The following is a 27,780-nucleotide window of genomic DNA, read 5'->3' on the forward strand; positions in this document are numbered from 1 at the left end:
GTACACAATTTCTGGACAGAGATACCAAAGCGAAACTTCCCCTAACTACAGTCTCTCTCTGTGAGTATCTGAGGACATTTTGTGAGAGAGGTGGGAGGTTTATTCTCAAGGGCACCGGGCAGACATATGGGTGGCAGTTCTCAGTATGGAGGTCAACCAGACTCTTGTGAGGGACATAGTAGGAAAAAATGGAAAATATTCATTTCTCCCTCTTCCTTAGTATTGAGAGGCTAATGATACAGTGGAGCAAGGCCCTCATGTAAACAAGACACAACACCTGTAACTCCCAGCCTCCCTTGCAGCTAGAGGTAGCCACTCAGAGGTGGCTCACTCAGTCCTGGCCAATGAGATGTGAGCGGGTATTGAGTGGCACTTCTGGGAAAGTCCTTTGAGGAAACGAACTCAGTTGGAAGATTCATCCTTCCTTTTGCCTCCCCCTGCCTTTTTCTTTCTGTGGCTTGGAAATCAAATAGAACTTAATGGAAGAAGTACCAAGAGTCATCTTGGATCAAGAGGTGAAATTTTGGGGATAGAAGCCAAATGGCTGAGAATGGTGGAACAGAAAAATAGAGGAATTTTCGAAGACTTGATAGAACCATCAAGTCAGTCCTGGGCTAGCTACCTAGCCATGAACTTCCCTGAAATGGAGAAACTCTTATGTGTTTAAGCCAATAATGCTTTGGGTTTTCTGTTGTAGGCAGGTGAGCCACGCACCAACTGGGACAGCGGCATTTCTACTATGCCCATGTCTGATGCTTTCATTTGACTTCAACATTGGCTATAATAGTGGCTCAGAATGTCTGTAACATGATTTAAGACTCTTTAGGGGCTCCTAGGTGGTGGCTCAATCGGTTAAGCATCAGACTTCAGCTCAGGTCATGATCTCAAGGTCTGTGGGTTCAAGCCTCCCAGTTCTGTGTCTCTTGCTCTGCCTCTTCCCTGCTTGTACTCTGTCTCTGTCTCTCAAAAATAAACATTTAAAAAAAAAGACTTTAATTCTCATTCTTTGACCAAAGTCTGTGGATTCCAGATTTAAAGGCTTCTTTTACTTTAACAAGAACTTGCAATGCCTACAACCAAGGATAACACTGAGCCCGACCCCACTGACCAACCAACCTAGTTCCCATCAGTGGCAATAAGAAATCCTTTGTCGGGGTAATGTATGCTTCCTCCTCGATCCCACCTCTGGAGATGAGGAACATATAATCCTCCCACCATAAACTCATCACTTATGTATTCATCTTACTTTTATTCAAAAGTGTTTTTTCACAAATGCTTTTGAAGTACGACTTTCCTAAGCTGACTAATCCCTGCATACGGTGGTACTTCCTTCCTTAAGTCTATCTTTTGTTTTGTTTACGAGGTGGATAGTACCAACCAACAGAACAGCCCCTTAATTCTTTTCTTTGCAGGCCAAAGGAACGTCATTTTGGTAAAGACTTAAGAGTGTGCACCTGCATGTTTTCTCCTTCTAGGCCCATGGGGAGTTCATATATTCCCTCCTTGTGCAAGGTAATGTGATTGGTTATGACCATTAGGCAGGTGAGTAGAAGTGACATGTGGCATTTCAGACCAATGCATACAATTGCTGTCGAGAATGACTCCATTGGTGAACAAGAAGAACCCATGTGCTGGATGGGGTAGCTGTGACACAACGGAAATCTCAACCTGCCTCCCTCAGTGAGCGACGAGCATGGATTGCACTTAGATAGCCTCTCCTCCCCGTTCACACCCCTCGTCGACACACACGCGGCACTCATATACACTTTTATACCTGGGGAGAAACAAAACGTCCTGCTGTGTTGCTTCTACTACTGGCTCTGGCTACAGAGTGAGACTGGGATAATTCCTCAGGGGTCGTTCGGTGACGACCCCCAGGCCCCTCATCGGTGTCCGACCGGGCAGTCCCATCTCAATTTTCCCAGCATTAAGAAGGCAAGACAGAAGATGGGAGCACTTGGAGCTTATTATTTTGCTTCTTGCAGAAATGCCTTCCCTGAATTACAAGTCAGGGTTATGCCAGTTTTAGGGGACGAAGGAAGAATGCTCTACTCGAAATGCATTTCTGTGTCTTGTGTAAAATCACAGTGGAGTATGACTTTGCTCTCTGGATCACAGTGGCTTCGCGTGTGGACCCGTGAGGCAGGCGCTGGATCCATTTCAGGCAAAGCACCCACCTCTGCAGAGTGGCCTGCGCTATGCAGTTTGCACTCCCTGACAACTGGGGGCAAAGCGGTTCACTTCGGGCCTTCGCTGTAAGGCAATCTGGGACCAAAGTCAAGACTCAAGCCAAGAAACAGTCCTACTGTAAGTTCCAGCAATGTGCACCCTATCTTGTTCATATTGTCCCTCTTTTTTCTTCCAATTTTCAGACTTGACATGATACTGTATGTCCTCCAGCTTGAGGAACACAGAGTCCTTCACTTCATACAAAGTAGTGAGCCCCATCCTTACCTAGTGACCGCATGCAGGAAAATGGTGCCAGGGTGCCCTTGAGTAGGGCCACCTAGCCGGCTGTTTATGGAGGGCCTGAGATGCCCTGATGGGGATTCCTGCTAGCTTCCATTTCACATGCTGAAGAGTTGGGTGCCAGAAGAAATGTGAAAGATTTCCCTGGGAAGCACCCTTTGAGAAAAATCATGAAAATTAAACCCAGGTGGATAGTGGGGGCGGGGGGAGGGGTCTGCCTGATTCACACTTTTTCTATCCTCTGTTTCAAGAGGTCCTTTGGTAACTGGCTTCAAGCAAGATGTCAGTGCATGAAAACAGTCCCACCAGCGCTTGGCTGATTCTTTGGAAGAAAACAAAAATTTTGACCACATTTTTTCCCCCCACATTACAGAAGTAAAACGTGTTCGCAAAAGGAGAGAACTAAGAAAAGAAGGGAAGGAAAAAGCAGAACTGGTAGGAAGTAAGATGCTGTGCACTTCCTGAGCTCCTGGATCTGTGCCTACCCACTCATACATAAGCCTGGGGGGCAGGGGTCATGCTGCACGTCACATAAGGACTTAGGCGTGCACCAGTGCCAACTAAACTTAGCCAACGTCCCATCGAGCAGCCGGTTAGGGGCGGAGGCAGAATTTGAATCCACAGCTATTTTGCCAAGTTCATTACATTCACCTTGAATAACTAAATGACACCGATGTCGCCAGGCTCATGATAGGTATATCGGTGTGTTTTTCCTTCAGTCTTCTTCTGTGTGTGTGCCTATGTGTGTATCTGTGTGTAACCAAAGTAGATGTATATAGTACATGCAATTTTGCAAGCTGCTTTCACACTTAAAGTTCTCAAAATACGTTGAGTTCTCCACAAATTTTCAAAGACCTCTGGAAGTCTAAATTAATTACATCTACTCACTACCCCTCCAACTCGGCTGACCATGACCGTATGTTAGTGGCAGACATAATTCTCATACAGATTTCCACTGGATGAAATAGGTAAGGGCTCACAGGAATTCTCTGCTCAGGAAGGGAACCAGAAGCCCAGAGTGTGGCCACTCTCACAGATATGGACACAGACACGTTCCACAATCAGAGCTACAGACATAGACACATTCCATGGTCAGAGGCCCACCGTGAATGACTGCATGAATGAACGGTTGGCAAATGACCACTTGTTTGTAGGTCAGAAACAAAGCCAATTCTTTCCTCTTTTTACCCAAAGTCAGTGGATCTCATGAACACCAACTATACCCACGAGCAGGGACTGTGATCTGCTTACAAGCAGCGAGTGTCTAACTATCGTGCGTGGCACATATGTGGGAGGACCCGGGTCCAAGTGATGCTACCATCGCATGTGGAACCAGAGCTCAGAATCAAGATGATGCATAAACGAATAAACACTTACCTGTAAAAACTGACATGTAAAGCACTTGATCTGTCTTTTTGCTGTTGCTCTTTGCTGCAGGGCATTAATCCTAAGAGGGTCCTGTGGTTACTGCTTGTGTTTTTTCTCTACTATATCTACCTGGATAAATACAACACGCCCCCCGACAGACAGTGACCACAGATCGGAAGCCAGAGACACTGTGTTTTTGGATAAAGGAACAAGGATTGTTGATTCTGCTTCCGAGATTGGATGTGTGGCTTGCAGCAAGAATGTGTGTTGTGTGTGTGTGTGTGTGTGTGTGTGTGCATGCACGTGTGTGCACGCACCTGAGTGCAAATGCATATGCGTGTGTGTGGTATGTTGTAAGTGGAAGCCACAGACGCTGGGAACTGGGAAAGGCCCTTGTTTAAATGTGGTGCGGTGTTATAAATTTATATTGGATGTGATCCTATCTATGAAGGGAGAGTAAATTGCTCAACAGAGGTGCATTAAGAACAAGATAAAGAAAACGAACACATTCTAGCATCAAGTATAAATGCTCAGGGGGCCACCGCCTGTGTTAGATTATCAATTGCACTTCAACCCGACATTAGCATTAGTAATTACCAGCTGCCTCTCTTTAGAGGGAAGACATGCATTGGTGAGGTACAGAAATGTCATCTCCCGGGGGCCACTGCCACTATAATTTGTACAGCCATCGCATGTGCAAATCTGTCTGTATGTGGAGGAGAGGTTAGAAATTTGAGGTAATGCATCTGTGTGCACCTGAAAATATAACGTCTTTGGACCCGAAGTCCTACTTCTGTCAACAAGAATTAACGAAATATTTCACACTGATTCTGTGCACAATTTTCATCAATGCAGAATGGCTTAGTGGAAGCGAAATACACTCTTTAAAATTCCACTGTACCTTCTCTCCCTAAGTGATGCTCTAAGTTGTCTTTCCAGAACACAAGAGGTTCTGTGACAAGCGTGCCTACCACATGCCAAGCAGAGAAGCAGACTGCTGGGTATTTTTGCCAATTATTTCAATTAAGCCTCACAAAAATCCTTTCGGAGTTGAACAGTGCTCACCGAGCCTCAGAGATGCGTCGCCATGTCACAGAGCTACTGTGATCTTGTCTGTGCACCTAAGTATGAATCCAAAGAGCACTGTTCAGTTCAGCTCATGTGTATGCAGCACCTACTATGTGTAGCACACTGAGAAGGTCCAAGAAAGTCAATGAAACTGTCACAGTTAAATGATAAAGGCAGACATGAGTTACGAGGGGTACTAGCTCCTTATAGATTACACAACACAAAACGACCATTCCTATTCGAAATGCTTCTGTGGTCTCCAAACTGCCTCCTTACCTGGGCGCCTTTGCCCATTCACCCCCCAGCTGGGAAAGGGCAGAGTTTGCCTGCTGTCCAAAGCGACTATTTCAGGTAATGGAAGAAATTGCAACAGAAGAAACATATAAACAAGGTAAGTTTTCAAATGCATCTCTTAGGTACTATTCAGGACAAAATGAACAGAAATAAACAATCCTCCAATATCAGGTGACATATTTTATACTTTTCCGTCCTGTGTTTTAGGAAGGTAGCAGAAAGAAAAAACGCTCCTAAATCAGGGTTTCAAAAATCAGCTGCTGGTATTAGAAATAAGATTAACCCGGTCCCTTAACAATCAAATTTATGACCAGTAAAGGGTTATGAAAAATTCTATCTCGATGTCAGACGTAGGAAACACGGTCTTTGGAGGCATATAATGACACACTGTGGCTTGAGCAATAAGCTCTAGGAAGGGAATGAGCGGTTCAAGAGTTCAGAACGTGTTCGCCGAAAAGGTGTTCAGTTAAAGGGGAGGGCTGGCTCCAGACAAAGGCACGGAAAGGTCATCTTTAGAGTCAGTTCATCTTCATTACCGGGGGCGGGCGTGCGGCCGGAGCACACACACCAGGCCTGGACCTGCACACCCCGCGCAGGCTGAAGACGATGCTGAACAGAAGTAAGCGCACAGCGTGCGGGCGGCGGAGCCCTGGTACTGCCATCTGGGCTTCCCAGTCTGGGCCCCGCCGTCCGAACCAAATATGACAGGAACGGGTCCTGCCAACCCCATCCCTACCTTCTTCTTCTCCTTCTTCTTCTTTTTTTTTTTTTTTTTTTGGTGTGAGTGATGGATTAATTAAAGATTACAATCTATCTTCTTCCGAAGGCCAGAGGACTGGACTTGCAATCAGCAACTTAATTTTCTCTCAGGTAACTGCCAAACTTAAAATCATTCTCCCAAATACAATAACGTCCCCCATCTGCGCAGCTCAAGATTCCGTGATCCAGGAAGACCGGGTTCCTGATGGGCTCCCTAAGTCAACCCACGACTCTCAGTTTTCAGGAAATGGGGGGAAAGGTGAATTTCATTTGCTGATTATCAGCAGGCTCCTGAGACAGAGCAGGGCTGTTGCAATGGGAAAGAAAGCCCCGACCCGCCTCTGGGACAATGTTCTTTGGAAGGCCGAGGCCAAGGGCACGCCATCGTGGAGCGCATGCCTATGGCGGACGGGTCGCACCCTCCCTCTGCCTCCTCACCATTCAACAGGCAACCTTGACCCACCTCGGCGTGTCGCTCGCCCCCACCTGCGCTGTGGCAGCGGGGGCCCAGGTTCCAGCCCCGGTTCCCAAGCTGCCGTAACCACAGCATGACTGAACTCGCCAACCGTGTTTGCGTAGGAGTACGGGCTCTGATGTGCACACGCATTTCTAGCTGCAAGTGACATAGTGTGGCCTCAGCATGACAGCAAGAGAAAAGGTGAGCCACAAGATGGTGATGAGGAGGATGAGAACAATGACTGAAAGGCAGCAGGTGCAGCAGTTACGGGCTCGGCAGCCATAGTCAGGGAGAAAGCAAGCCCTATCTCAGGTCAGGTTACATCATCCTAAACTTTCAGCCACCCGCCTGGAGATGGACATCATAGATCACCAGGGTGTTTCGGGATTAAGGATTAAGTTACCGGATAGATGGACAGATAGATGATGAAAGCATGGATGGACAGATGGATGGATGAAATGCTAGTAGGATGGATGTTTGGAGCGAGAGAGGGAGGAAGAAAGAAAGAGGGGAAAAAAGGAAGGAGGGAGGGAAGGCAGGAGGGAAGGAAAAATATAGACATGGATATTTAAAAGCCCTAGCCTGCAAGATAGTACACAGCAAGTGCTCAATAAAAGACTTCTGTTGTCACACTGAACACACTGACCAGACTATGGAGACATGGAAATTAGGAGGAAAAATAATACACATAAGCCTCTCCCTCATCATTTGTCACCAGCCTCCCCTCCTCTCCCTTCCCCACCCTGGTCATAGACCTGGGAAGCCAGGCCTTAGCAGGCTAGACATGTACGACTCAGGTGTGGCTGGGATCGCACTAACAGAGAAGGCTCGAATGGCACTGTCCTTGGCCACTGTCCACACTGGGATGTGTACTGGCAGAGGGAAGCTGCTGGAAGGGGAAAAGAATTAGAGCAAGCCTGAAACAGGGAGTGATCATGCAGCTCAGTGGGCAAAGCTGCATTCAAGGGTCACATGGGCAGCCAAGTCTTCAAATGACAAAGGGCTACAACCTCCCAGACCAGCTGGCAACATGGGCCTACTGGGTGGGAGCAGCTTCGATCCAATGGGACCGATCACCCTCATTCTGGAAAGCCATCCTGAACCATTTGCTGAGGACCTCAGACCTGGAAATCAACAGTCAGTGAAAACACACAGTTCCATGATGGATAAGACGTTGACACTAAAAACTCAATGTAGATAGGGCAGAAGGGAGAACAGTGCCAAATTACACCCTGTGGTGTTTCCAAATGCAGGCATGTGCCCTGGGGGAAAACATCATCTAAAAATCACACTTGAGGTCATGCAGCACATGTCTGAAAGTTCCCGACAATAGCGCTAGCCAGCATTTGGTGAACGCCAAGTGTGTGCATGGCAGAGTGGCAGGCATTTTGCAAATTCTGGCTCTACACAGCAGAGTGACTTCATCAGGGCTCCCGCGGCCCCTGCACACATCACTGGATGCTTAGTGCCCACCAGGCACTGCGTTAGGCACTGTGCATGCAGGGATTCCAGCCCCCTCTCAACTGATCATCCCCACCTCACCGTTGAGGAAACGGAGTCCTAGGAAGCCTAAATTCCTTGCTCAGGGTCACACCTCTGGAAAGCAGAAGAGATGGACTCCTTCCAGCCCATGTCTGATCCTGGTCTTCCTCCCCAACAGCAGACAACGGAAATTGCATGTCAGAATTTCTGAAGGCACGCTGCAGTGTAGTCCATACGTGTGAAGCTTTCGGGGCAGAAGGGATCATGTCAACCTCTCTTATTGAACAACAATCCAAACGTGCCAGCGAAGTAGGCCTTCTCTTCAAAATGACTCGAACGTCTGTGGCATCAGCCTCAGATGGAATCTCACTTTCCATTGCCCGCTAAGGTCTCCTTGCCCTCAGATTCAAGGTGGGGTATGGGCAGGGTGTATGGGAACGAGCCGCAGGGCCCTGTGTGCACTGCATCCCTGTCCTGACTTCTCTTTATAGAAAGAGAGTCCTACAGTTAGCTTCCGCTGGAGCCGCAGGAGGAGATGGAGAAAGATAAAGCAGGGGGTGATTCCCCGTATCATCCATCTCCCGGACTCAGAAAGGGGGTCATGGGGGACCTAATCCAGCCTCAGTCTCCATCACTGACCACTCAGACTCTGATGGCAGAGACGGAATTAGCAGATGATGTTATCTCTCTGAACAGACCCTGTCTGTCTGCGGCCTCTGCTTGTGGTGTGTGGACAAGCCCCATGCTGTGCTGTCTCAGTGCAGGGAGAGAGAGAGAAGAAGACAGAAACCAGCCTTGCAACTTCTTTAGTTGACATGAACTTGGGGGTGTCTGTCTACAGTCACAATATAAAGCAACACTTCAGGGCATTCTCCCAAGTAAGTGCTTTTGAGATGATCGCTATTTAGACTAAAGGGTGGAGACACCTGGCCTCCATCTGGGGTCCTCAGCCATCCACTGGCACTTCCTTCTAAGATGCCAGGATGTTGGTTTTTTTTCTTATGTTTTGGGCCATTTGGCTTGTCCTCTTCCACCCATGGGTCCAATTATCCCAAAACTCTCATTTTCAAAATGCTCCTTTATTAACGGTAGAAATTAGATGCTGTGGACATCTAAATCAAAATGGAGTTCCCAGGGAAAATACAATCATCACCTCTCACCATGAGTCTCTTGAGGGCTTTTGTTGGTTGTGTCAAAGAGGCCTCAGGATTTAAAAACACAAGCAGGATTTAGAATAACAAACAACAGCTAGTGTTTGATTGGTTGACTTAATCCTGAGGAATATCGGAGTTTTTCACTTTGGGTACTGGAGGAGCCCTGGACAAGGAAAGCCTCCTGCCCAAGGGTACACAGCCAGTACCTCTAGGATGTCCACACCACAGATAAAAAACAGCCAGTTAATTCTAAATTCCTTTTAACGCAGGGATTCAACAATTCTAATATTCATTTTCTTAGTATGAGTTGAATTAAAACACTGGCTTACATCCCTCTTTCTAAGCACTCTCTTAGCATTCACACTTGTGGGGCTCCTGAAGAAGACAGACACCTAGACAAATAGGATGATCAAGCGTGTTAAGAGCAATGGGGATCTAGAAAGTTCTGAGGGAACATTCAGCATCCAACTTCATTCTCCAAGACAAAAGAAGGCTTTCTGGAGGAATAACCTTGAAGCGAAGACCCAGGGATGAGGTGGAGTTAGGCCTGCAGATAATATGGACAAAGGGCAACTTCCAAGCAGAAGAAGAACCACAGATCGGCCGTTCACGATGTCTCCCCCTAGAAGTCTTCAAGCTCACCTTAGAAAATCTCTTAGAAAACATATTTGCTTTCTCCTGATTCATTTGAAATCCCAGACACCAATGTGCTTGATGAGGACAGACCCCTCTGTATATTCAAAAGGGGGGGAGGGTCAAATACTGGGTCACAAGGCAATGAGGCCCCGGCCACTGGGCCACCCAGCCCAGGACTGCCTCACCCACAGTCCAGAAACCTGTGCTCACCGACCCCAAGAAACCAACAGGGCCTCCTTACATCAGTCCCTCTCTCCCTGGCTCATTCTCCACGGAGAGGAGATGGATAATGACAACCAGTTCTGAGTCCCAACCATGTGGCTCAAGTGTTCTGCATCCTGGTGAGCTTGTCTGTTTTGAAGGTAAATTTTAGAATATAAAAAGAGATGGATGGATGCTCAGTGAGTACAGCAAACATTTGATCAATGCTGGAGAGCAGGGACCTGAAGTTATAACCCCTGGCAAGAACTGCCAGTGCAGATAGTCTCTGTTGCCAAATATGGGCAGAACCCATGAGCATTTGGCAACCAAAAGAACAGACGGACAATTAATATCCTCTTAAGAAAATTAAACAGGCTAAGCCAGGATATGCACTTGTATTGATTGCCCACCCAGTTCTTCATGAAGGTGTCTAAATGGAATGCCCCTCGTCTCCCAAAGTTTTCTCAGAGAGCAATTCTTCCCAGACTCAGCATGGCCACAGAATGGCCTAGTGAGAGCTGAAAAAGTAGACAGCTAAGTCTCAGGTCCAAGAGATTTTGCCTCAAGAGACCCAGAGTGGAATGGGGAAATCTGCATTTCTAACAGGCACCTCTGCAGGAGCATGATTCCGATTTAAATCCAAGTTTAACAGACATGGCCAGAGTTCAAGGTCATTTTCTTTGAAAGGTGCAGGGTGGGGAGGACAGTGAGCATTTTGACCGTTTTCTTTGCACTTTGAAGTGTTCTTTTGATTAGCATGTATTAATCTGATTGCATTTGCAAGCATATCTTTTTCAGGTGTTTACTGTGTACACCCACAGTTGACAGTACTGTGCTGGGCATTTCGGAGTTCACGACACCTTCTTCTCAAATAAAATAACCTTAGGAAGTCTTTCTGGATAGGTTAGTCCAAAAAAATTCCAGCATTCCTTAACTGAGCACTAATACAGGTCTGGTCTAGCATTACCTATGTTAAACGTCTGTAAAACATTCTTTCCGTGGCTGACCTGGGGACCGAGTGGATGACAGATCCATATATTACTGCGGCCATGCTTCAATCGCTTGGGGAAAGGACAACGTGTTTTGAAAATGTGCCTAACAGTAAAACCAGAACTAGACAATGTCCTTTTGAAATCAGCTACTAAACACTCAAGGAGTCTGCTGGCAATTTTGTCTAAAGGAGCACCTACATGCGCCATCTAAACTGAAATCCATTACTTCATTTTGCCAGGAGAGTTAATGAGAGCAAAGAGTCTGGACATTAAGAGACTGACAAAGTTGCTCTAATTGGCGAGTTTAAACCATTTGTCTCTGATTATTCAACTTCACCCATTTGGGAAAAATTAGAAAAATTGGTAGCAAAATACACATGTTAGTTTTGGGGGTAAGATAATGATGTATTAGATAAGATAGTAATATTAATAATCACATCTTTTTTTGTTTGCAGCCAACAGCCTGCAGAATTTAAACACTGGAACCATCCTGACTGAGGGGAGGTCTGGGAAAGGGCTTCCCTCCCTTCTGTGCCATCCTCAGGAAAAACAAAAAGAAAATACTCATGAAATGATCCATCCTGGAGACTGACAATGCTGTCCTTGCTTTTGCTGTCCCTCAAGGCAAATTCCCAGAATTGCTGAATGTCCAAGTTTACATTTAGCCTGGGAAGCCAAATTGAGATCTTTGTTTTAGTTTGCCTAATTTCTGACTAGCAGCATTGCGAGAATCCAGGAAGCATCTCTACCAAACATATGCCAAGACTCATAAGATGTAAGACTCCAAAGAATGATGCCAAGCTGAAACACAATCCGCATTAATGAAATGCAGACAATTAATTGGGAGCGGATTAAGAGTGCGTACTGGCTTGGAACTTGGGTGGTGAGTGTCTGAGTCTGTTTTCTTGCCTGTCAAATTAACCATAACCTACCCCACACAGGTATGAGGGTTAAATGACATAGTGTGCTGCCAAATGCGTAGCATTTTTGACTACTACAGAATATTATAAGCGGTCTACAATATTAAAAATTATCATCATCACCACCTGGCTCAGAGCTGGATGCAGAGCTCATCTGACTGAAATTCACAGGGGCAAGAATTTCAGATCTCAACGTGGAGACAGACACAGAGCGCTTCCAGAGCAAGATTTCAGAAGCTGCGTTAGCACCACGGGTTGGTTCTGCTTCAACATATGCCTCGGGGGGCACAGAACTGTGTTTGAGAATAGCTGGTGGCCTTTACACTCCCAGGTATGTTACAGTATCGTTTAAAACCGTTCTGAGAGGGCATCATCAGAACCAAAAAACAGAACAAGCAAACCGAATACGAAACAAAACAGACACGAAACCAACCTAAGAACCCCTGAGCCAAATAGTTCAACAGGAGCACTCACCTCTAGGAGGCTAAGATGCATTTGATGAAGAACCACATGGTATCACTGATTTTTATTGAAATTCACATGATGGAAAGACCTTGCCTGAGCGGCTGACTCTTCATCCCCAATGCGAGGAGGGTGGGAGCCTCAGACCAGCTGGTCCCCAGGTCCTCTGGTTTCTGCTGATCCCTAACGCTGGACAGGAAGACCCAGGCCTTTGCGTTCGCCTCATAGCCCTAACTAAAGTTCATTTTCGCAAGCCAAATTTAAAAATCAATTAATAAATTACAACTGCCAAAGAATGCTAAAAAGCCCAAAGGCACCTAAGAAGTGCTTAGAAGAAACAACAAAGCATTAAGCCCGAGACAAATGGGTTTGCTGTGTGTTTACTGCAATGTTGACTTAGTAACCCAAAGCGAAAATTCTCTTACCTCCACTTACCACTACTTTGTATGATAATAGCAGCATTAATTTTAAAATGATCATGAATCAATCATGAAATCTGACTCTTGTTTTTATTGGCAACAAAATACTCTAATTAGCACCTTGACTAAGAGGGCTTTCTAGGTAGGCATGGGTGAGAGCAATTTTCTGGTGTTAATTCTGGGCTAATTACGCCTAGTAAACGAGATGGGAATGGCAGCGGGCTGGGCTGACACCTCCCCCCAACCCCCAGTCCCATGACAAAGCCACCTTGAATGTTTCACAATGGGACAAGGTGGAGTTTCTGAAACTTGGCACTCCTGGCATTTTGTGGTGGGGGCCGTCTTGTGCGTTTAGGATGTGTAACCGCATCCCTGGCCCCCAACCTCTAGATGCCCAGCAGCACCTTCCCTCCAGTGCCCCCCCCTCCATTCCCCGATGCAACAACCACCAATGTCTCTACACATTGCCAAATGTCCCGTGGCCAGTCAAACCACCCCGATGGAGGCCCAGAACACTGAAGAGTAACCCCCGCACTGGGTTATTACAAAGAGGCAATGGAAGAACATGTTTCGTAGAGGCCCGGCCTGCTGACAGGGGCACGGCAGGGCTGACCCATACATGGTTAAATGCAGTAACAACCGCTCAATCTACGGGGATACAAACTAAATGGAAAACACACTCCTGCCACCAACTTGAGTCGATGCTGTCCTCAGTTCCTGCAGTCTCTCATCCCTATAGAGCGGGGTTTTGTGTGGGGTTTTTTGTTTGTTTGTTTTTCCTTAAATCAACTTTGGTGGAGTATCATTTACATATAATAAGCTGCCTCCATTTAAAGCATATAGTCTCCATGTGTTTTGACAAATGTTTGCACATGAACCTCATGGGAGGGGAGGGCTCACGTTTTGATTTGCTTCAAATTCACTTTGAAACAAGAAGAGACCACATATTATAGTCTTTATCAAACGCGTTTCCGTTAAATTCACAAGCTTGTGATTTGGCTTCCTGGTAGCCGTGGTTTGGAAAGGTTCCCCATTAGTGCTGCGTGGGAGTGAGCTTTCCTGGGACCCGGGGCCGGTGCGGTGACGCGGGGCCCCGTACCTGGGGCTCGGCACTGGCTGTGCTGTGACCCTTGCAGCTTCGTGTCTGACTCTGGAACACGTGGGGCAGGTCCCAGTGGCTTAGAGTCTCAGCCCCCAACACTGCCAGTGAGGACGGGTTCCCAGCCGCCTGCCTGCTCGCCAGCACCTTGGGCCAGGCCAGCCTTTCCCTCTCATCCCCCACACCTTGAGACCACCGTCATCCTCCACCCAGGTTGTTCTCGGCAGGGACACTGGCCTCTCCCTGCTGTCCTGCACTCCTGGCGAAGGCCTAGGCATGGATGTGGAGAAGGACGGAAGTCACCAAAACCCGCGGTCTTCCCCAGCCCTGGGTTGCCCAGACCCTAGTGCCCTGGGCTGGTGACTGCAGAAACACGCCAGTGTGCACCCTGACCCAGGTCCCAGGCATGTCCCACAGTGAAGGCTGCAACCCTTTGGGGGGACAGCTGTCTACTCAAGATTGGGGTGGCGGGCCCAGGGAGAGGAAGGATGACCTTCCCTGCCCCTTGCTGGAGCCCCACATTTTGCACCATGTCTGGCTTATTGTACAGTCTGGTTGGGACCTTTCCCATCTCAACATGTACCATCAGGGAGTCACGTGCAGTAGAGCCCTTGCACTGGCACCTTTGTTCACGACAGTCAGAGGAAAGATGTCTTGGTGCCGCCAGGCTTCCTAGTAGAAGGATCCAGAACCACCAGCACCTTCAAGGCCATCAGATCGGCAGGGGCCTGAAGCAATGACTACTTCCCACTCCCTCCACCTTCCAGGATTGACGGAATGGGGCCCTTCCTCTCGGCGCTCGGAACCCTCTCCTCTGTTCCAGATTAGCTCCAGAACACCAGGGCCGTGGATGCACCAAAATACCATGTGGGAGCTTTTTCATCAAAATTACAAAAGCCAGGACGGCTTACTGGATGTCAGGGGTAGACCAGATGATACATGTGTTTTATAACCATAAAATATAATGTTCCAATCAAATGATAAATCATGCTTATATGATTTGTATGTCTCCGTTTGGGAGAAAAGGAATTAGACTTCTCTTCCCCCCTTCAGACCTTCTTCTTAAAGCAGTGTTCACCTTCCTGAAGCGTCACGCGAGTCTCAAGCCTGACACCCCGGGTCAGAGTCAACACATCCGGGGACGAACTGGGACAGAAGAAAAGGAGGAGCTGTAAGATGCGGACTCTGCCCCCGGTTATAGGTTCCAGGCGGCGAAAGGCTCCCTCCAGCGCACCGCTGCCCGTGCCCCCTCTTGGCTCCCAGGGACAGAGAACATTGTTTAAAAAGAGAGAAAACGTGTTGGTGTTTTCTTCATCAATGCCCCCTACAATATGTGCGGAGGCTCTAAAGCATTTTGCCCCTCAATTCTGATTATAAAACAAGAACCACAAGAACTATTTCTTGCAGGCAAATATTTTCTATTTGGCTTTATACAAAAAGAAACATGTATTATCAGAAGACATTACACAACTCATGTATTTTCATCTCCACTAAGAGACGATACATATTATTTCTTAAAATGCTAATAATTCATTAGCTAAGAGACAAATGTGGAATCAATTCGATTTTACTAATTACGTTGGATTATAATAAAGAGAAACTGAGAAGGAAGTGTCTGCTGGAAACAATTTTAAACAATAAGAAAAGAGCATCGTGTTTGCATTGTCCATAATGTCTGGTGCCCACGGCAGGTAGGGTTATGACAATTTCCCTTAAAAAGCAACAATAACAGTACCTTAGCAACAAAAATGCTAACTTTATGAAGAGAAGGAAGCCCAAAGAAGGGAATCAACTCAAGTGCATCAGAGACTTACAAAGTGAGGCTTACAGGCTAAGAACACAGTTCGCGTTCTTTGATGCTGACTTGATAACCACCCAAATTGGAATTGCCACAATTTAATGAAAGTTCCCATGTGAAACACAAGAAATACAAACCTAAGTGAATTGTGCTTGAGAACGGTAGCACATGTTAATAAAATACTCGAGGAAAGAAAACGAAATCCACTGGCATTTCTTCAAGTGGTGCTGTGTCCTTACCTGTAATTTCTTGCCCTAAAACTCCCGTTCCTGACCGTGTTCTGGGTCTCTCCGCAGAGCCTGGCCTCTTGCAGGGACCCCGCATGCAACTGCTTCCTGATGCCCCAAGGGTCATGTTCCCATAAATCAGACACCCCGTGCTGGACACCATGTATGAAGGAACACGTAGTGTATTTCTATAAAGAAGGCGGGCTGTGATGTGCTAAAGTCATCCACTTGCTGAAGGCCATCACATTATGGAAAACAAAAAAGTCTTTTCGTCCATGATGAAGAAAAATAATTATGGCAGAATAATTTTTTTTTCCCATTCAGGCTGTCCAGTGGGAAATAAAATACCACCACCCGGATATAGAATACAAGCATTTAAAATGCACAAGGACAGGCTAGGGTTGCTACTGAGCCGGTGACCTTCAGCTCCCCAAACATTTATGATTCGGTAATTACCGGATGGAATTATCACTGGTGCTGCTGCTGCTTCCTCTCTCTCAGAACCGTCTGAACACAGTGGCGTGGGTGAGATTCTCAGGATCTGCTGGGTATGACTGTAGCCAGTCTACAGCGGTCTACGTAATCACCTGGAACCTGTACATAACGGTATATAGTAAATACTACAAAATTAGCAGTTTGGGTCCTTTGGTTTAGATACGCGGCTTTAAATCAAGGTGGCAATTCTTACCGTTACTATTACGATGGTCAGTAAATACAGATCGGCAAGCCACTGCTCAAAAAGGGATTTCGCGCTTGGTTTCTGCTCATGCCAGCGTTGGATTTTAACCCTATCAGATATTCGATTCAGACACCTGACTTTATTATCCTGAGCTCTCCAGGGGTAACCTTGCCTGTACTTTTCACCAAAGCTAGCAGGAGCATCTCATCTGCTCAATTACTTATTAGTGTTGCTACAGAATACCATTTCCTCTTGCGGCTGATAAAATATTAATCAAAAACAGGAACTGAGCGATTTCCCAGTGTAGATGTCTTCTAATGGTAATACAGGGAGTCAAAGAGAGATCTGGAGGTCATATAATAGCTTCTGAAGAAGGCAAAGGAGAGTGACATCGGAGTAGAAGAGACTGCAGCCAGAGCCCAGGGGCTGGGTGAGTTACTGCCATTCCACACAGAGGGAAACTTCCAGAAATGTGAATGGAGGTGACTGGTGGGAAGAAGCTAGGTCTCAGAGACACTCAAAGAATAAAGTTTTTGTTTTTCTGAAATACAGACAGGGCCTTCAATAAAGTACCATACTTTTAAAAGTGAGCTTCCCTTCAATAAGCCAGAATGGTAGCTCGATTTAACCAGAATTTCTGTGTTGTTTGTTCCAACCCTCATTTCTCAAATCCTTCCAGGTCTCATGGATCTACGTCCTGCCTTGCCCAAGACAGCACGGAAAGGATGACAGAATCTCAGAACAACTTCCAAATTTTGGAAAATGCCTTCTATAGCTTCCCTTCTCTTCCGCAGTCTTGTCTGCGTGGAAAGAACACGGGTTTCAGATGCAGACGGGCACGGTTTGCAGTCAGCACTGCTGCTCACCGCAAGGTGACTCGCTGGCAATGTACCCTCGCTGAACCTTGGGTTCCTGAAAATCTGCAGAATTTGTTGTGACTTTCAAATGCTCGCTTTCCTCATTTCCAGTACCAAAATTATATACACATTAATAAAATACAGACAAATATCCACATACCCTACAAACTAAACACTACACACACACACACACACACACACACACACACACACACATACTAGTTTTCATAGATGCAGAATTCAGGGTAAATTGCATTTTCATGTGGGCTTATTATATTTTTAAAAGTGAGATTCGTGGGGCGCCTGGGTGGCTCAGTCAGTTAAGCGTCCACCTTCGGCTCAGGTCATGATCCCACGGTTCCTAGTTTCGAGCCCCACGTCAGGCTCTGTGCTGAAAGCTAGCTCGAATCCTGGAGCCTGCTTCAGATTCTTTGTCTCCCTCTCTCTCTGACCCTCCCCTGCTCACGCTCTCTCTGTCTCTCAAAAATAAAAATAAATTTTTTAAAAAGTGAAGTTCTTTTTTTTTTTTAATGTTTATTTATTCTGAGAGAGAGCGCGCACAGGGGAGAGGCAGAGAGAAAGGGAGAGAGAATGGCAGGCAGGCTCCACACTGTCAGCACAAAGCCTGGCATGGGGCTCAATCTCACGAAAGTGAGATCATGACCCAAGCAGATATCAAGAGTTGGACGCTTGACCGACTGAGCCACCCAGGCGCCCTGAGGTTCCTTTCTTAAAGCAGTGACGAAACACTACCTAATCCTTCGAGAAGAACTCTTTAATACTAGCAAAAAAACAAAAACAGAAACAAAAAAACCAAAAAACACTCAAGAAGGTAGGCATCGTAATAATACCAATGAAATGATCTGAAAGCCAGTATGATGACTCCCATTCCTTGGGTTAATGCTTATTCAGAGTTTGTGTGACACATACTAATACATGTAATTTAGCCTGCATGAGAGCCCAGTTTTCACAAAGGAGGAGGTCTAAACAGTAGAAGATTCGCCCAATCTCACACTGCCAGTAGACAGCGTTGCCCGAACGTGAACTTGGGCCGCGCCTCAAAACCAGCTCGTCCTCTCTCACATGCCCCACGCTGGTTCCCCCTGGAGGAGCTCCATCACAGCCCATTCCTCTCCGTGGAAAAAGTTCTGTTCTACAAAATCAGGAGCAGAGGCCAGCGAGCGACTTCCTAATACCGGGTGCGAAATATGCGTGCATAACTGGTGGGCTTTCCACCTGCTTCTTCATCCTCAGATATTGGAATCTGAAGACTCCCTGACATTAAAATCAATTAATACTGTGATATGCTGGTCAAATGACTCTTTTTAATGTGTTTCCTCTTAATTACCATCCACTTTTACATCTGAAAAATTTGCTCTAAGTTGACTGTTTCTATCAAGATTTTTGGCTCTCTTCAGCGCAATCCATTAGATTGCTAAAAATCCATTTTACAAATGTAGGGGCTGGCCCAGCAATCCCACACCTGGGAATCCATCCCCCAGAAATAAAAGCATCAGTCTGACACACAAACAAAGATGCTCATTGTCTCCCTCGTTGAGGCCAAGAGTGCAGGCAGAAATCTTTAGAATCCAAATGAATGCCCTTTAATACATTTGGGATGCGGAAGTGCATGAATCATGGTACGCCCGCATCATGGAATATCATGCTATAGTTGGATGAGAAAAGAAAGATACAGAACAGCATATGCAAAGAAGCATTCCATGTACAATCAAGGAAAACCACCAGAAAGGAGACATCCCGAAAGCCCCAAATATGTATCTGTATGTATGCAGACTGCATAGACACCCATAGGTAGGAGACCCACAAAATACGAAGGTAAAAAAATTTTGGAAGGCACTTATGATTGCTAATATGTCTTACCTTAGTCAGTAGAGGGGTTTGGTGGAGGGCAGGGATGCCAGAGAGGGTGGAGGAAAGGATAAAAAAATGACAAAAACAACCATCCTAAGGTTGAATATTCACAGAACAAGGCCCTTACTGCTAAAAATAAGGAAGAGCAACAGCAGAGTCATAACCCTCATTGTGCCCTGGGTGTAGGGAAGCATGTTAGCGCTTCAAACTTATAATCCTGGGGCGCCCTGGTGGCTCAGTCGGTTGAGCCTCTGACTTTGGCTCAGGCCATGATCTCGCGGTTCATGAGTTTGAGCCCCGCGGTGGGCTCAGTGCTGACAGCTCAGAGGCTGGAGCCTGCTTCAGATTCTGGGTCCCGCTCTCTCTGCTTCTCCTCTGCTCATGCTCACTCACTCCCTCGCTCTCTCTCAAAAATAAATAAAAACTAAAAAACAATCCTTTTAATCCTTACAACTTGAGGAGGTCAGTTATAATGTGACCCCATTATACAGAGGAGACAACGGAGGCCCAAGAGCCATATGGCTAGTAAGCAGAGCTGAGCACCCTCGCACCAGAGACAACATCCGTATCTATAATCTCCCTGATGAGATTTAACTGGAAAGACAACCAAGCAAAACTCGGACTTAGCCCACTGGCTGAGTGGCTTGGAACTCCGCATAGCCGACAGCGACGGTGTCGTGAGCTGAGGCCACGCTCTGGAAGGGCAGGACGGCCTCGCAGGGCGAGAATCGGGCGGAAGTGTCCACTGTAAGCAGCCACACCAAGACACGTTCCCACCACCACCCTGTTGGGGAAGTCCTGTCTGGAAGCGGAACCCTTGCTGGGCTCTGGCAAAGTTGGACATGTCTCTGGAAGCAGGGATGTGCTCATCTTTCGGCCAGAATCCTTCTCCCTGGCCAGTGGGGATCTGTATCCACTCCCTGCCGGGGAGGGAGCTTGCCAGCTGCAGCGGCTACTGTCCCCCTGGGGTCTGACATGGCGCCCATCCATGGTGGGCATTCAGTAGAGGCCTCTGAAGTGAATGAAACCTAGGTGCTCGGTAAACAGGTGCCGCTAATGGTAAGTTTCCACTGCGTGAAAATAGAAAAATTACTCCTAAGGAAGGATGTTTTCCATAAAGATAACATGAATCATAGTGAGCACGGCAGAAACCACGCTGCCAACTATCACATACGAGGCTCCTATTTAACAGGCACTTTCAGACCCTGTACGTCTACTGCATATGAATCTTACAGGAATATTGGGAAGTACCTAAAATTATCTGTTCCCAGGCAACCTGAGGAAAGTCTAATTACCCCGCTCAAGGGCAGACAGCCAGTGAGGAAGGCACTGGGATTCAAACTCCAGACCCTTCCTTCTCTTTTCACTCGGTCTCCACACTCTGCACACTCTGCTCACTCGCTAGTACAATGAAGGCCATGTAATAAGGTATGCTAGTCACTTCATTTAAGGTTAGGCATTCCGAACAAGAAGGAGGGGGAAAAAGCTGCACGGCATTGTTCTTGATCCAAAGGGAAGCAAACCCGAAGCAAATGAGGCAGAACCATGATGTGACTCGGGTTTGCCTTTTAACACTTCTCTTACGACACGTACTCAGGGCCCAGGCTTCGCCACGTCCAATAGATGAAAGTCACCCAGAGCGCTGAGGGCGCTTGACAGATGTGGGGGAGCAGGGGGATATTTCAGTCTCCAGCCTCTCTGGACCACAGCACGACAGTTACCGAATTCAAGTCCATTTGCATCCCCTGTTGAATCCCACATAATTCAGCAGACATTCATTACGATGACATAATCCTATCACACAGCCATAAATACATACGCTAAGAGTCGAACAAGACATTCATATTTAAACATAGCTGGAAATAATTTCAATTCCGGCGATTTTCTATTGCTCATTCTATTACTTTTCTGGGGATGCTTAAAGTGTTAAAATACAGTAGGAAACCAAGAATACAAAAATGAAGATGTGTGTATGTCACAGTTTCTAGATTAGCAAGTAAAGGAAATTTGGGTATCAAGTTACATCTGATAAATATTTTGGTTGAGGAAAAGGTTAATTTAATAATAGATGAGCAGTTCCTTGATATGTCAATTTCAGAAGAATCGTTCATGCTGCTATAAATGCAGTCCAAGATTTTAATATTCTGAGATCTCTGCTTCAAATCTGAAGGATGTCTGCCCTGATTTCATAAATAAGAAACGCATATAAGACTTTTTCATAAAACTTTTAACAATACATAAAGCAAACAAATAATGCAGCTAAAATTAAAACCACTTGAAATTCATCGTTCCCAAAGAGGGGTGAAAACGATTTCTCAGAACTCAGACCCAGGCTTCCAGAAAGGAGCAAGCGGACAACTCAGATATCACAACACCGATAACGACAACGTTAATCTCGATCTTTGCCATATACTTCTCAACTGCAGACAGAAGAACACAGGTTGTCTTCAGCCTCGATGATATATCCATTAACAGCTCTCTTCCCAAAGTATTCAGACACCTTGCAACGGATTTTTGAATTATTTAAATGGAAGTAGCATTAGAATACCCTCATGTTTAAATTATGCTAAATAAGTATTCTTTCGGTTGGACTTTTGCCTGTGCAAAAAATAAACATTCTGCAGGCATGGAAGAAGGGCAGAGAGGGATGTGAGGGGGAGACGTGACGGAGAATGACTCTGGGGGAAGGCGAGTGCACATACAAGTGTGCAGGACAGCCTCGCTATACGGACATGCTAGAGGGAATTGGGGGCTGTACGTCTACAGAGATGATGTAAAGTTTCTAAAATGCTTCCAAATGTCCAGAAAGCTATGAACATGAGAATATAAAATAGTGGAGGTCCAGCGGCAATCAATCATGGACTATCCACACTGTGGAATATTATGCAGCTATTGGAAGAAACGAGCTCTTTATCTACCGACCTGGAGGGACGTGGGTGATGTACTGGTCAGGGAGATAAGCAGCGCCCGGCGCATAAACAGGGAGTGTTCTTGTAAAGGCCAACAGAAAACCTCCCCTACATTTGCATGGCTGTCCCTTTGAGGACAGAAGAGCCTAGAGGAAGGGGTCGGGGGCTCCCGGTGGACTCTTAGCCAGGGTCAGTGGGCTGCACGGATATAACATAAAAGAGAAGGGGGTTGGCGAGCAAGGAGGGAGGAAGAAAGGGGGGAGAGACAGAGGGAGGAAGAGAGAAGGGGAGAGGGAGACGGAGGGAGAGAAGCCTATCAAAGCAAAAATTTCCTGCTGGCCAAAGATGGTTCACCAACAGGAGTCCTTTTATTTTGCTGGGATGACAAGATTGGAGTTTCATTCTTTTCTCTCTCTCTCTTTCTGAAGTGAATGTGCTGACTTACTTGGAGGAGGACACTTCGCCCTCTGCAAAGCCACCTTTATGGGAGACTCTATTACGGAGAAGAGCTGAGCGTGCAGGCACGGAGGAGCCCGGCAGGTGCAAAGACAGGTGGCTGAGGGCGGTGGGCGGGGAGACGGGGAGACACTTTGAGGGGATGGACGGATGGCCGCCTTCCGCCTCCCCCCTCCCCTCAGCTCTGCCAGGTCTGGCCAGAGGTGGGTCTACGCAGCCTGTGTGGTGTCGACAGAGGTCTTCGGAGAAAGTCCATACGCCACGTGTGAGTCACCGTCCCTCCCAAGGGATCTTCCAGGGACATGCATGACGGGCCAAATAAGTCACTAAGCCTCCTGACACAGGTACAGGCACAGATACAGATATGCAAAGAGAGCTGGTGTTTAGTGCCAGCGCTGCTTTCAAATGCAAATATAACCACACTTAATTCAATACATGTTTATTGAGCTCATACTATGTGCCTAGCCCTAGGCTTTTTATGGAATTATCTTAAATTTCCCACATGATTTGAGGGGGGTTTCTTTCTCATCATAAAAGTGAGAGGGCCCCTGGGTGGCTCAGTCAGTTAAGCAGCCGACTTCCGCCCAAGTCATGATCTCAAGGTTCATGGGTTTGAGCTCCGTGTCAGGCTCTGTGCTGACAGCTCAGAGCCTGGACCCTGTTTCGGCTTCTGTGTCTCCCTCTCTCTCTCTGCCTCTCTCCCGCTCACCTTTGTCTCTCTCCCTCTCAAAAATAAACACTAAAAAAAAAAAAAAAAGAAAGTGACCAATTAGTTACAGGAAGTGTAATAACTACAGGAAGTCAACTACAGGAAGACTTTTTTTTTTTTAAATGACTAAATTGCCTCTAATTCCCCAAACACAGACAATGGCCGTCTTGTTGGGTGCTGTATTTCCAGGACCAGCACAGTGAGTGGCACATAATTGATATCTCATCAATATTTGTTGAGAAAAGGAAGGCAGACAGGTAGCAAACTTACAGTACTATTATTTATGTAAATCCATTTCCTATGCATTTTTATATAACAAGGAAATTATCCTGTATGTGTTTTTTTAAATCACTCACTGCACGTAATAATATATAACAAGCCGTCTTACCTTTTACTTCCCTGCATTGCTCTTTGCCTCCACACGTGGAAAAAAAATTAGTGAACACGTGCCAAGAAGAAACATGTCTCAGGTCTGAGAGTGAACTCACAAGCTGTTTCAAAGTGGTTGTACGCGCACACACTCAACGGCAGCTGTTGCACATAATTAATGTGCTAATTATACGTAATTACCTAATTACTAAAGAAGAAAGTCAAAGCAAGTGTGGTAGTAAAGATACTGAAACCAGTTCCTTCTAGAATGCTCTATAATAGAGACCAGGGTGCTATGTGTGAAAGGTACTCTTTTTGTCAGACACCTGTAAACGGGGGAGTCTTCCTAAACGCCATAGTGATGTCACAGAATGGGGGATTCTGAGTCATTCCATTAACAGAATTTAAAAAAATATATATTACATGGAGAAAAATGTGTCCTAGGATTCATCTTAATAACGTGGTGTGAATGGGGACCCACAACAGACTCCTGTGAGGATAGCAAGTTTTCCAGGGGATATTCCAAAGTAGGCTGGTCCCACCAAATGATCATCAGGGAGAAAAAGTGGAAGCATTTTTGATGGTAGTAAGATGTTTGGAAAACAATATTCATCTATCCCCTGGATGTTCTGTTTAAGGGTGTCCCATAGAAATAGAAAATTAAAAAAAGGGGTGGGGGTTGGTCACACGTGGTGAAGTTTGGAAATTACTATTACTCTTTTCCCTTCTTAGAGAGGTAGAAAACACATTTGCATTTAAAAGGCTCTGATAAGGACTGCGTTTCTGAAATAGTTTTGACCACAGAATCCTTTTTTCACTCCCTCAGTGCTATAAATGTCAGTGTAATGAATAGACAATCCAAGTGCAAGGTCAGACTATACTATTTGACTAGCTCCACTGGATGACTGACTCACCCTACAGTGAAACTTCACTTTGAATTTGAACCAAGGTCTCCGACCAAAAGGAACAACCACACAATACTATATACTTGAGAATCTAAAACAAACTCTTGGATAAGCCCCAAGGAGCATTATTTTCTACTGATTGCTTCTCTCAGAAACATACTTAGTGGGGCTGAAGACACTCTATCTTGACATTTAAGGGCTATGACCAAACAATTAAATCTTTTATCACACATTACCCACAATATATTTCTTGAGAATGTTAAAGGAGTCACATCGGAAGAGAGCAGCCTCCTATACTCACAGAGAAGATACCAATTAGCATCTCTGGAGCGTATGTTAATTTATTAGCTTGTTCATTCATACCCCGTCTCCTTCCAAAAATGAATCGGGGCATCCTTTTGGGGTTTTTTGGCTTTTTGTTTTTAATGCTACCATCAAAATTCAATGGGCCTTGACAAACGGGTGAAAACACAAACCAGTTGGAGCCTCCAAAGACACATCTTCATTACTTTTATTATTTAACTTTAACTTTTAATCTTGGGCCATAAAAACTGTCCTAATAAAAGATCCATAAATATCTCCTGAATGTGCAAAGGAGCGACTCTGATGACCGGAGAGCATATGCTGGGGCTCCTTTTCTTTTCTGCTGATGGGCCCGAGTACTTGTGACGGCCTGAGCTGCAACACGAGCGAGATGTAGGTCCAGCCCCGCCCCCTCCAGCAAGCGGTTCCAAACCGACTGCTGCGTCCGGAGGTAAAGGGAGCTGCTGTCTTCGTTTTAAAATTGTGCCTCCAAAGGAATGGCACGAAATCCCTTTCGTTAATTTTGAAGTCAGCCGGGGCAGATTCTCAAGTGGCTAATTCGATGTTTCAAAAATTAACGGTATGCCACGAATGCAGTTGTGGCATGATGGCCTGAGATGGGGGGGCGGGGTCTCATAGATGTCCCACCCAGAGATCTCCGGCCATCCTGCCTCGCTTTGCACATTGCAGGGACTCTGCACGCGTCTGCTGTATGAATGAATGAACGCACTCCATCTGAGTATTGCTCTTTTAAATCCCGTTTCTAATCATACTTTGAATTCGAACGTAAATACGATTAATTGCCAAACAAATAGTTTCAGATTGTAAAACGGGTTTTCCTGAACAGAGTTAATTCAACTGAACAACACATTTTTTTAAATTGAAAACATTCAGAACTCAACGTTATTTTTCCCTAGAACCTTTTTCAAATTAAATTCTGAAAGCAGATATACTTTTAAAATTATATTATCATCACGGTGCATTTCTGCATGAACAATACCTAAGGATAATGGCTTTTCTAATGCGATGCATAAATGCAAGTTTACGGGAACCAGCAATTTATTATATTAAACACTGGGATTTTTTTTTCACTTGTATGGCTTTATTCCCCCCTTTCTGTAATAACGCTATTCCGAGGAAACACTCTACAGCCATGATAGTTGATTACACTATCTTGATCACCATTCTTTTCCTAGCTTTCTTAAATTAGATGCAAGTAGCATTTCTAAGTTTAGAATATTGGATAGAATACCCTGCGTTTGAAGCCAGTGTTTCTAAAACTCTTTATTTCTTGGGCCGGGCAAATTTTCATGCAACTTCTTTTCATATGCAAAGCGGATCTATGCAATCCTATCTTACACATTCAATGGAGAAGAATGTGTCAGGAGAAGGAGCCCTGTGTTTTAGCACGGAACGAATAATCTGTCATAAACAGCATGCTGTATTTAATATTCAGATCAAGACATTTCTGTCTCATCCTAGCAGACCCTCCTGACAAAAGCCATCCCACGTCTGCCAGGAGTATCGAGTCCAGCTGAGGACAAATTTCAAGATGAACCTGAAATCAATTTGCCATCAAATTTTCATGCCTCTCCCGGACGATCCGTGGCATTTTAATTACAAGCACCCCAGGCAGGGGGTACTACAGATATTGACACTTTGCTCCTACAATAAACTTTATTGGCAACCTCTGTCTGAATGCAGCACTCAACTGGAATAACAAGAAATGCATGAGGATGCCTGAGTGGGGAGGACGGTGATCACCCGCAAGCCACTCCCTTCGCGGGCCACGGCACGTCTTAGGCCACGGGCCTGGGAGACACCGCCTGGCTCTCGCAAGGACGAATGAATGACCTTCAAGTTCGACGTGCCCACGGTGTCCCTGGAGCTCCGCGAGGTCCCTGGGTCCTTGCCCTTGGCACAGCGACACGTCGCCTTCTTCCCGGTCTGCGCTCAGGTGGGTATTTCCAGTGCGCATCATTGGGAGCCTCTGAAAAGGTTTCACATCCTTGTTGAAAGGTCGGGGTGTCTGAGCAGAAGCCACGCCTGTAAACTGTGCCCAAAGGCTTGATTTAAGGGAGCAGACACAGCCCCTGACTGTATCCGGAGACAAGGTTCGTGTTCGGGTGGGGTGGGGGTGCCCTGCCACCTTGACAGTGAGGACACCCATTCCCTGCCTCTGCCTGAGTTTTGTAGGGGGCTGAGGGGAGTGGGCACCCTTTGCGGGCCGTGGACTGTTTTTACGCTCTGAAAACTAACATCCGGGGACTACAGACTCGCAGCTCCAGCCAGGCGCACGGGGCAGCCACAACGCAGGGGTGAGTCTGCTATCACACACCCCACCGTGCACCGCCCGATGGCGACAGGGGTGGCAGCGGTGGCATCGGGCGGGCGCTGCCGCCTCGGCGGCTCTGCACCAGGCCCCGGGGCAGGCAGGCATGCGCGAGCCCTTTCAACGCCTCCAAACCGGTTTCCAGAAGAGAGCGGCCGACCCCCGTGAACCAGACTTCTGCTCACCAGCGGGCTCTCCAGAAATGCAAGCACGCACGTGTACCTGCGCATGCGTCTGTTTACTACGCAGCCTACTGGTAGGAAGAAAGGATGCCAGGAGCTGAGTTTGCAAGTGAAAGGATGCCCTTTTCTTTATTACCAAGGCCACGGAGCCCACCGAGTCTCCCCCAATGCTTTCGGTGCTTGTTGCCCGGTTCTCCCATCCACGGGCATTTGCAGGTGAAGAGTAAGTGATGTCTGATATAAATGCGTGTTGGTATTTTTAAGTAACCCGGTAAGACGGAAGGGGAACAATCTAGAGAGACGTGTTTTGGAACTTTATTCATTCCTCAGTGGCATCAGCAATTTCTTTGCTGAATTAGATAACAGGTTTCTTAATATACGGAAGCAATACATCCTCACTTA

At 46.3% G+C, this 27,780-nt stretch overlaps 1 protein-coding gene across 15 annotated transcripts in view; it reads right to left on the reverse strand.

Moving 5' to 3' along the window:
- The window catches only part of WWOX (WW domain containing oxidoreductase), a 923,424-nt gene that overhangs the window by 554,282 nt on the left and 341,362 nt on the right, over positions 1-27,780 (reverse strand). For 3 of the 15 annotated variants that reach the window (XR_003904120.1, XR_003904119.1, XR_003904118.1), the window contains exon 9: positions 16,262-16,399. The exons of 9 other annotated variants lie outside the window; for them this stretch is intronic. Coding sequence is in view for 1 of the 6 variants with exons in the window: in XM_029926479.1 (XP_029782339.1) it covers positions 16,340-16,399 (60 nt within the window). In the remaining 5 variants the exon portion in view is untranslated. Of the gene's footprint in view, positions 1-14,793; positions 14,927-16,166; positions 16,400-27,780 lie in introns of those variants that run through there. 3 more of the 15 variants (XR_003904121.1, XM_029926479.1, XM_029926483.1) reach the window with 3 other exon arrangements.

This window comes from Suricata suricatta, chromosome 16 (assembly GCF_006229205.1).
Source record: "Suricata suricatta isolate VVHF042 chromosome 16, meerkat_22Aug2017_6uvM2_HiC, whole genome shotgun sequence".
In the NCBI taxonomy this organism is placed as follows: Eukaryota; Metazoa; Chordata; class Mammalia; order Carnivora; family Herpestidae; genus Suricata; species Suricata suricatta.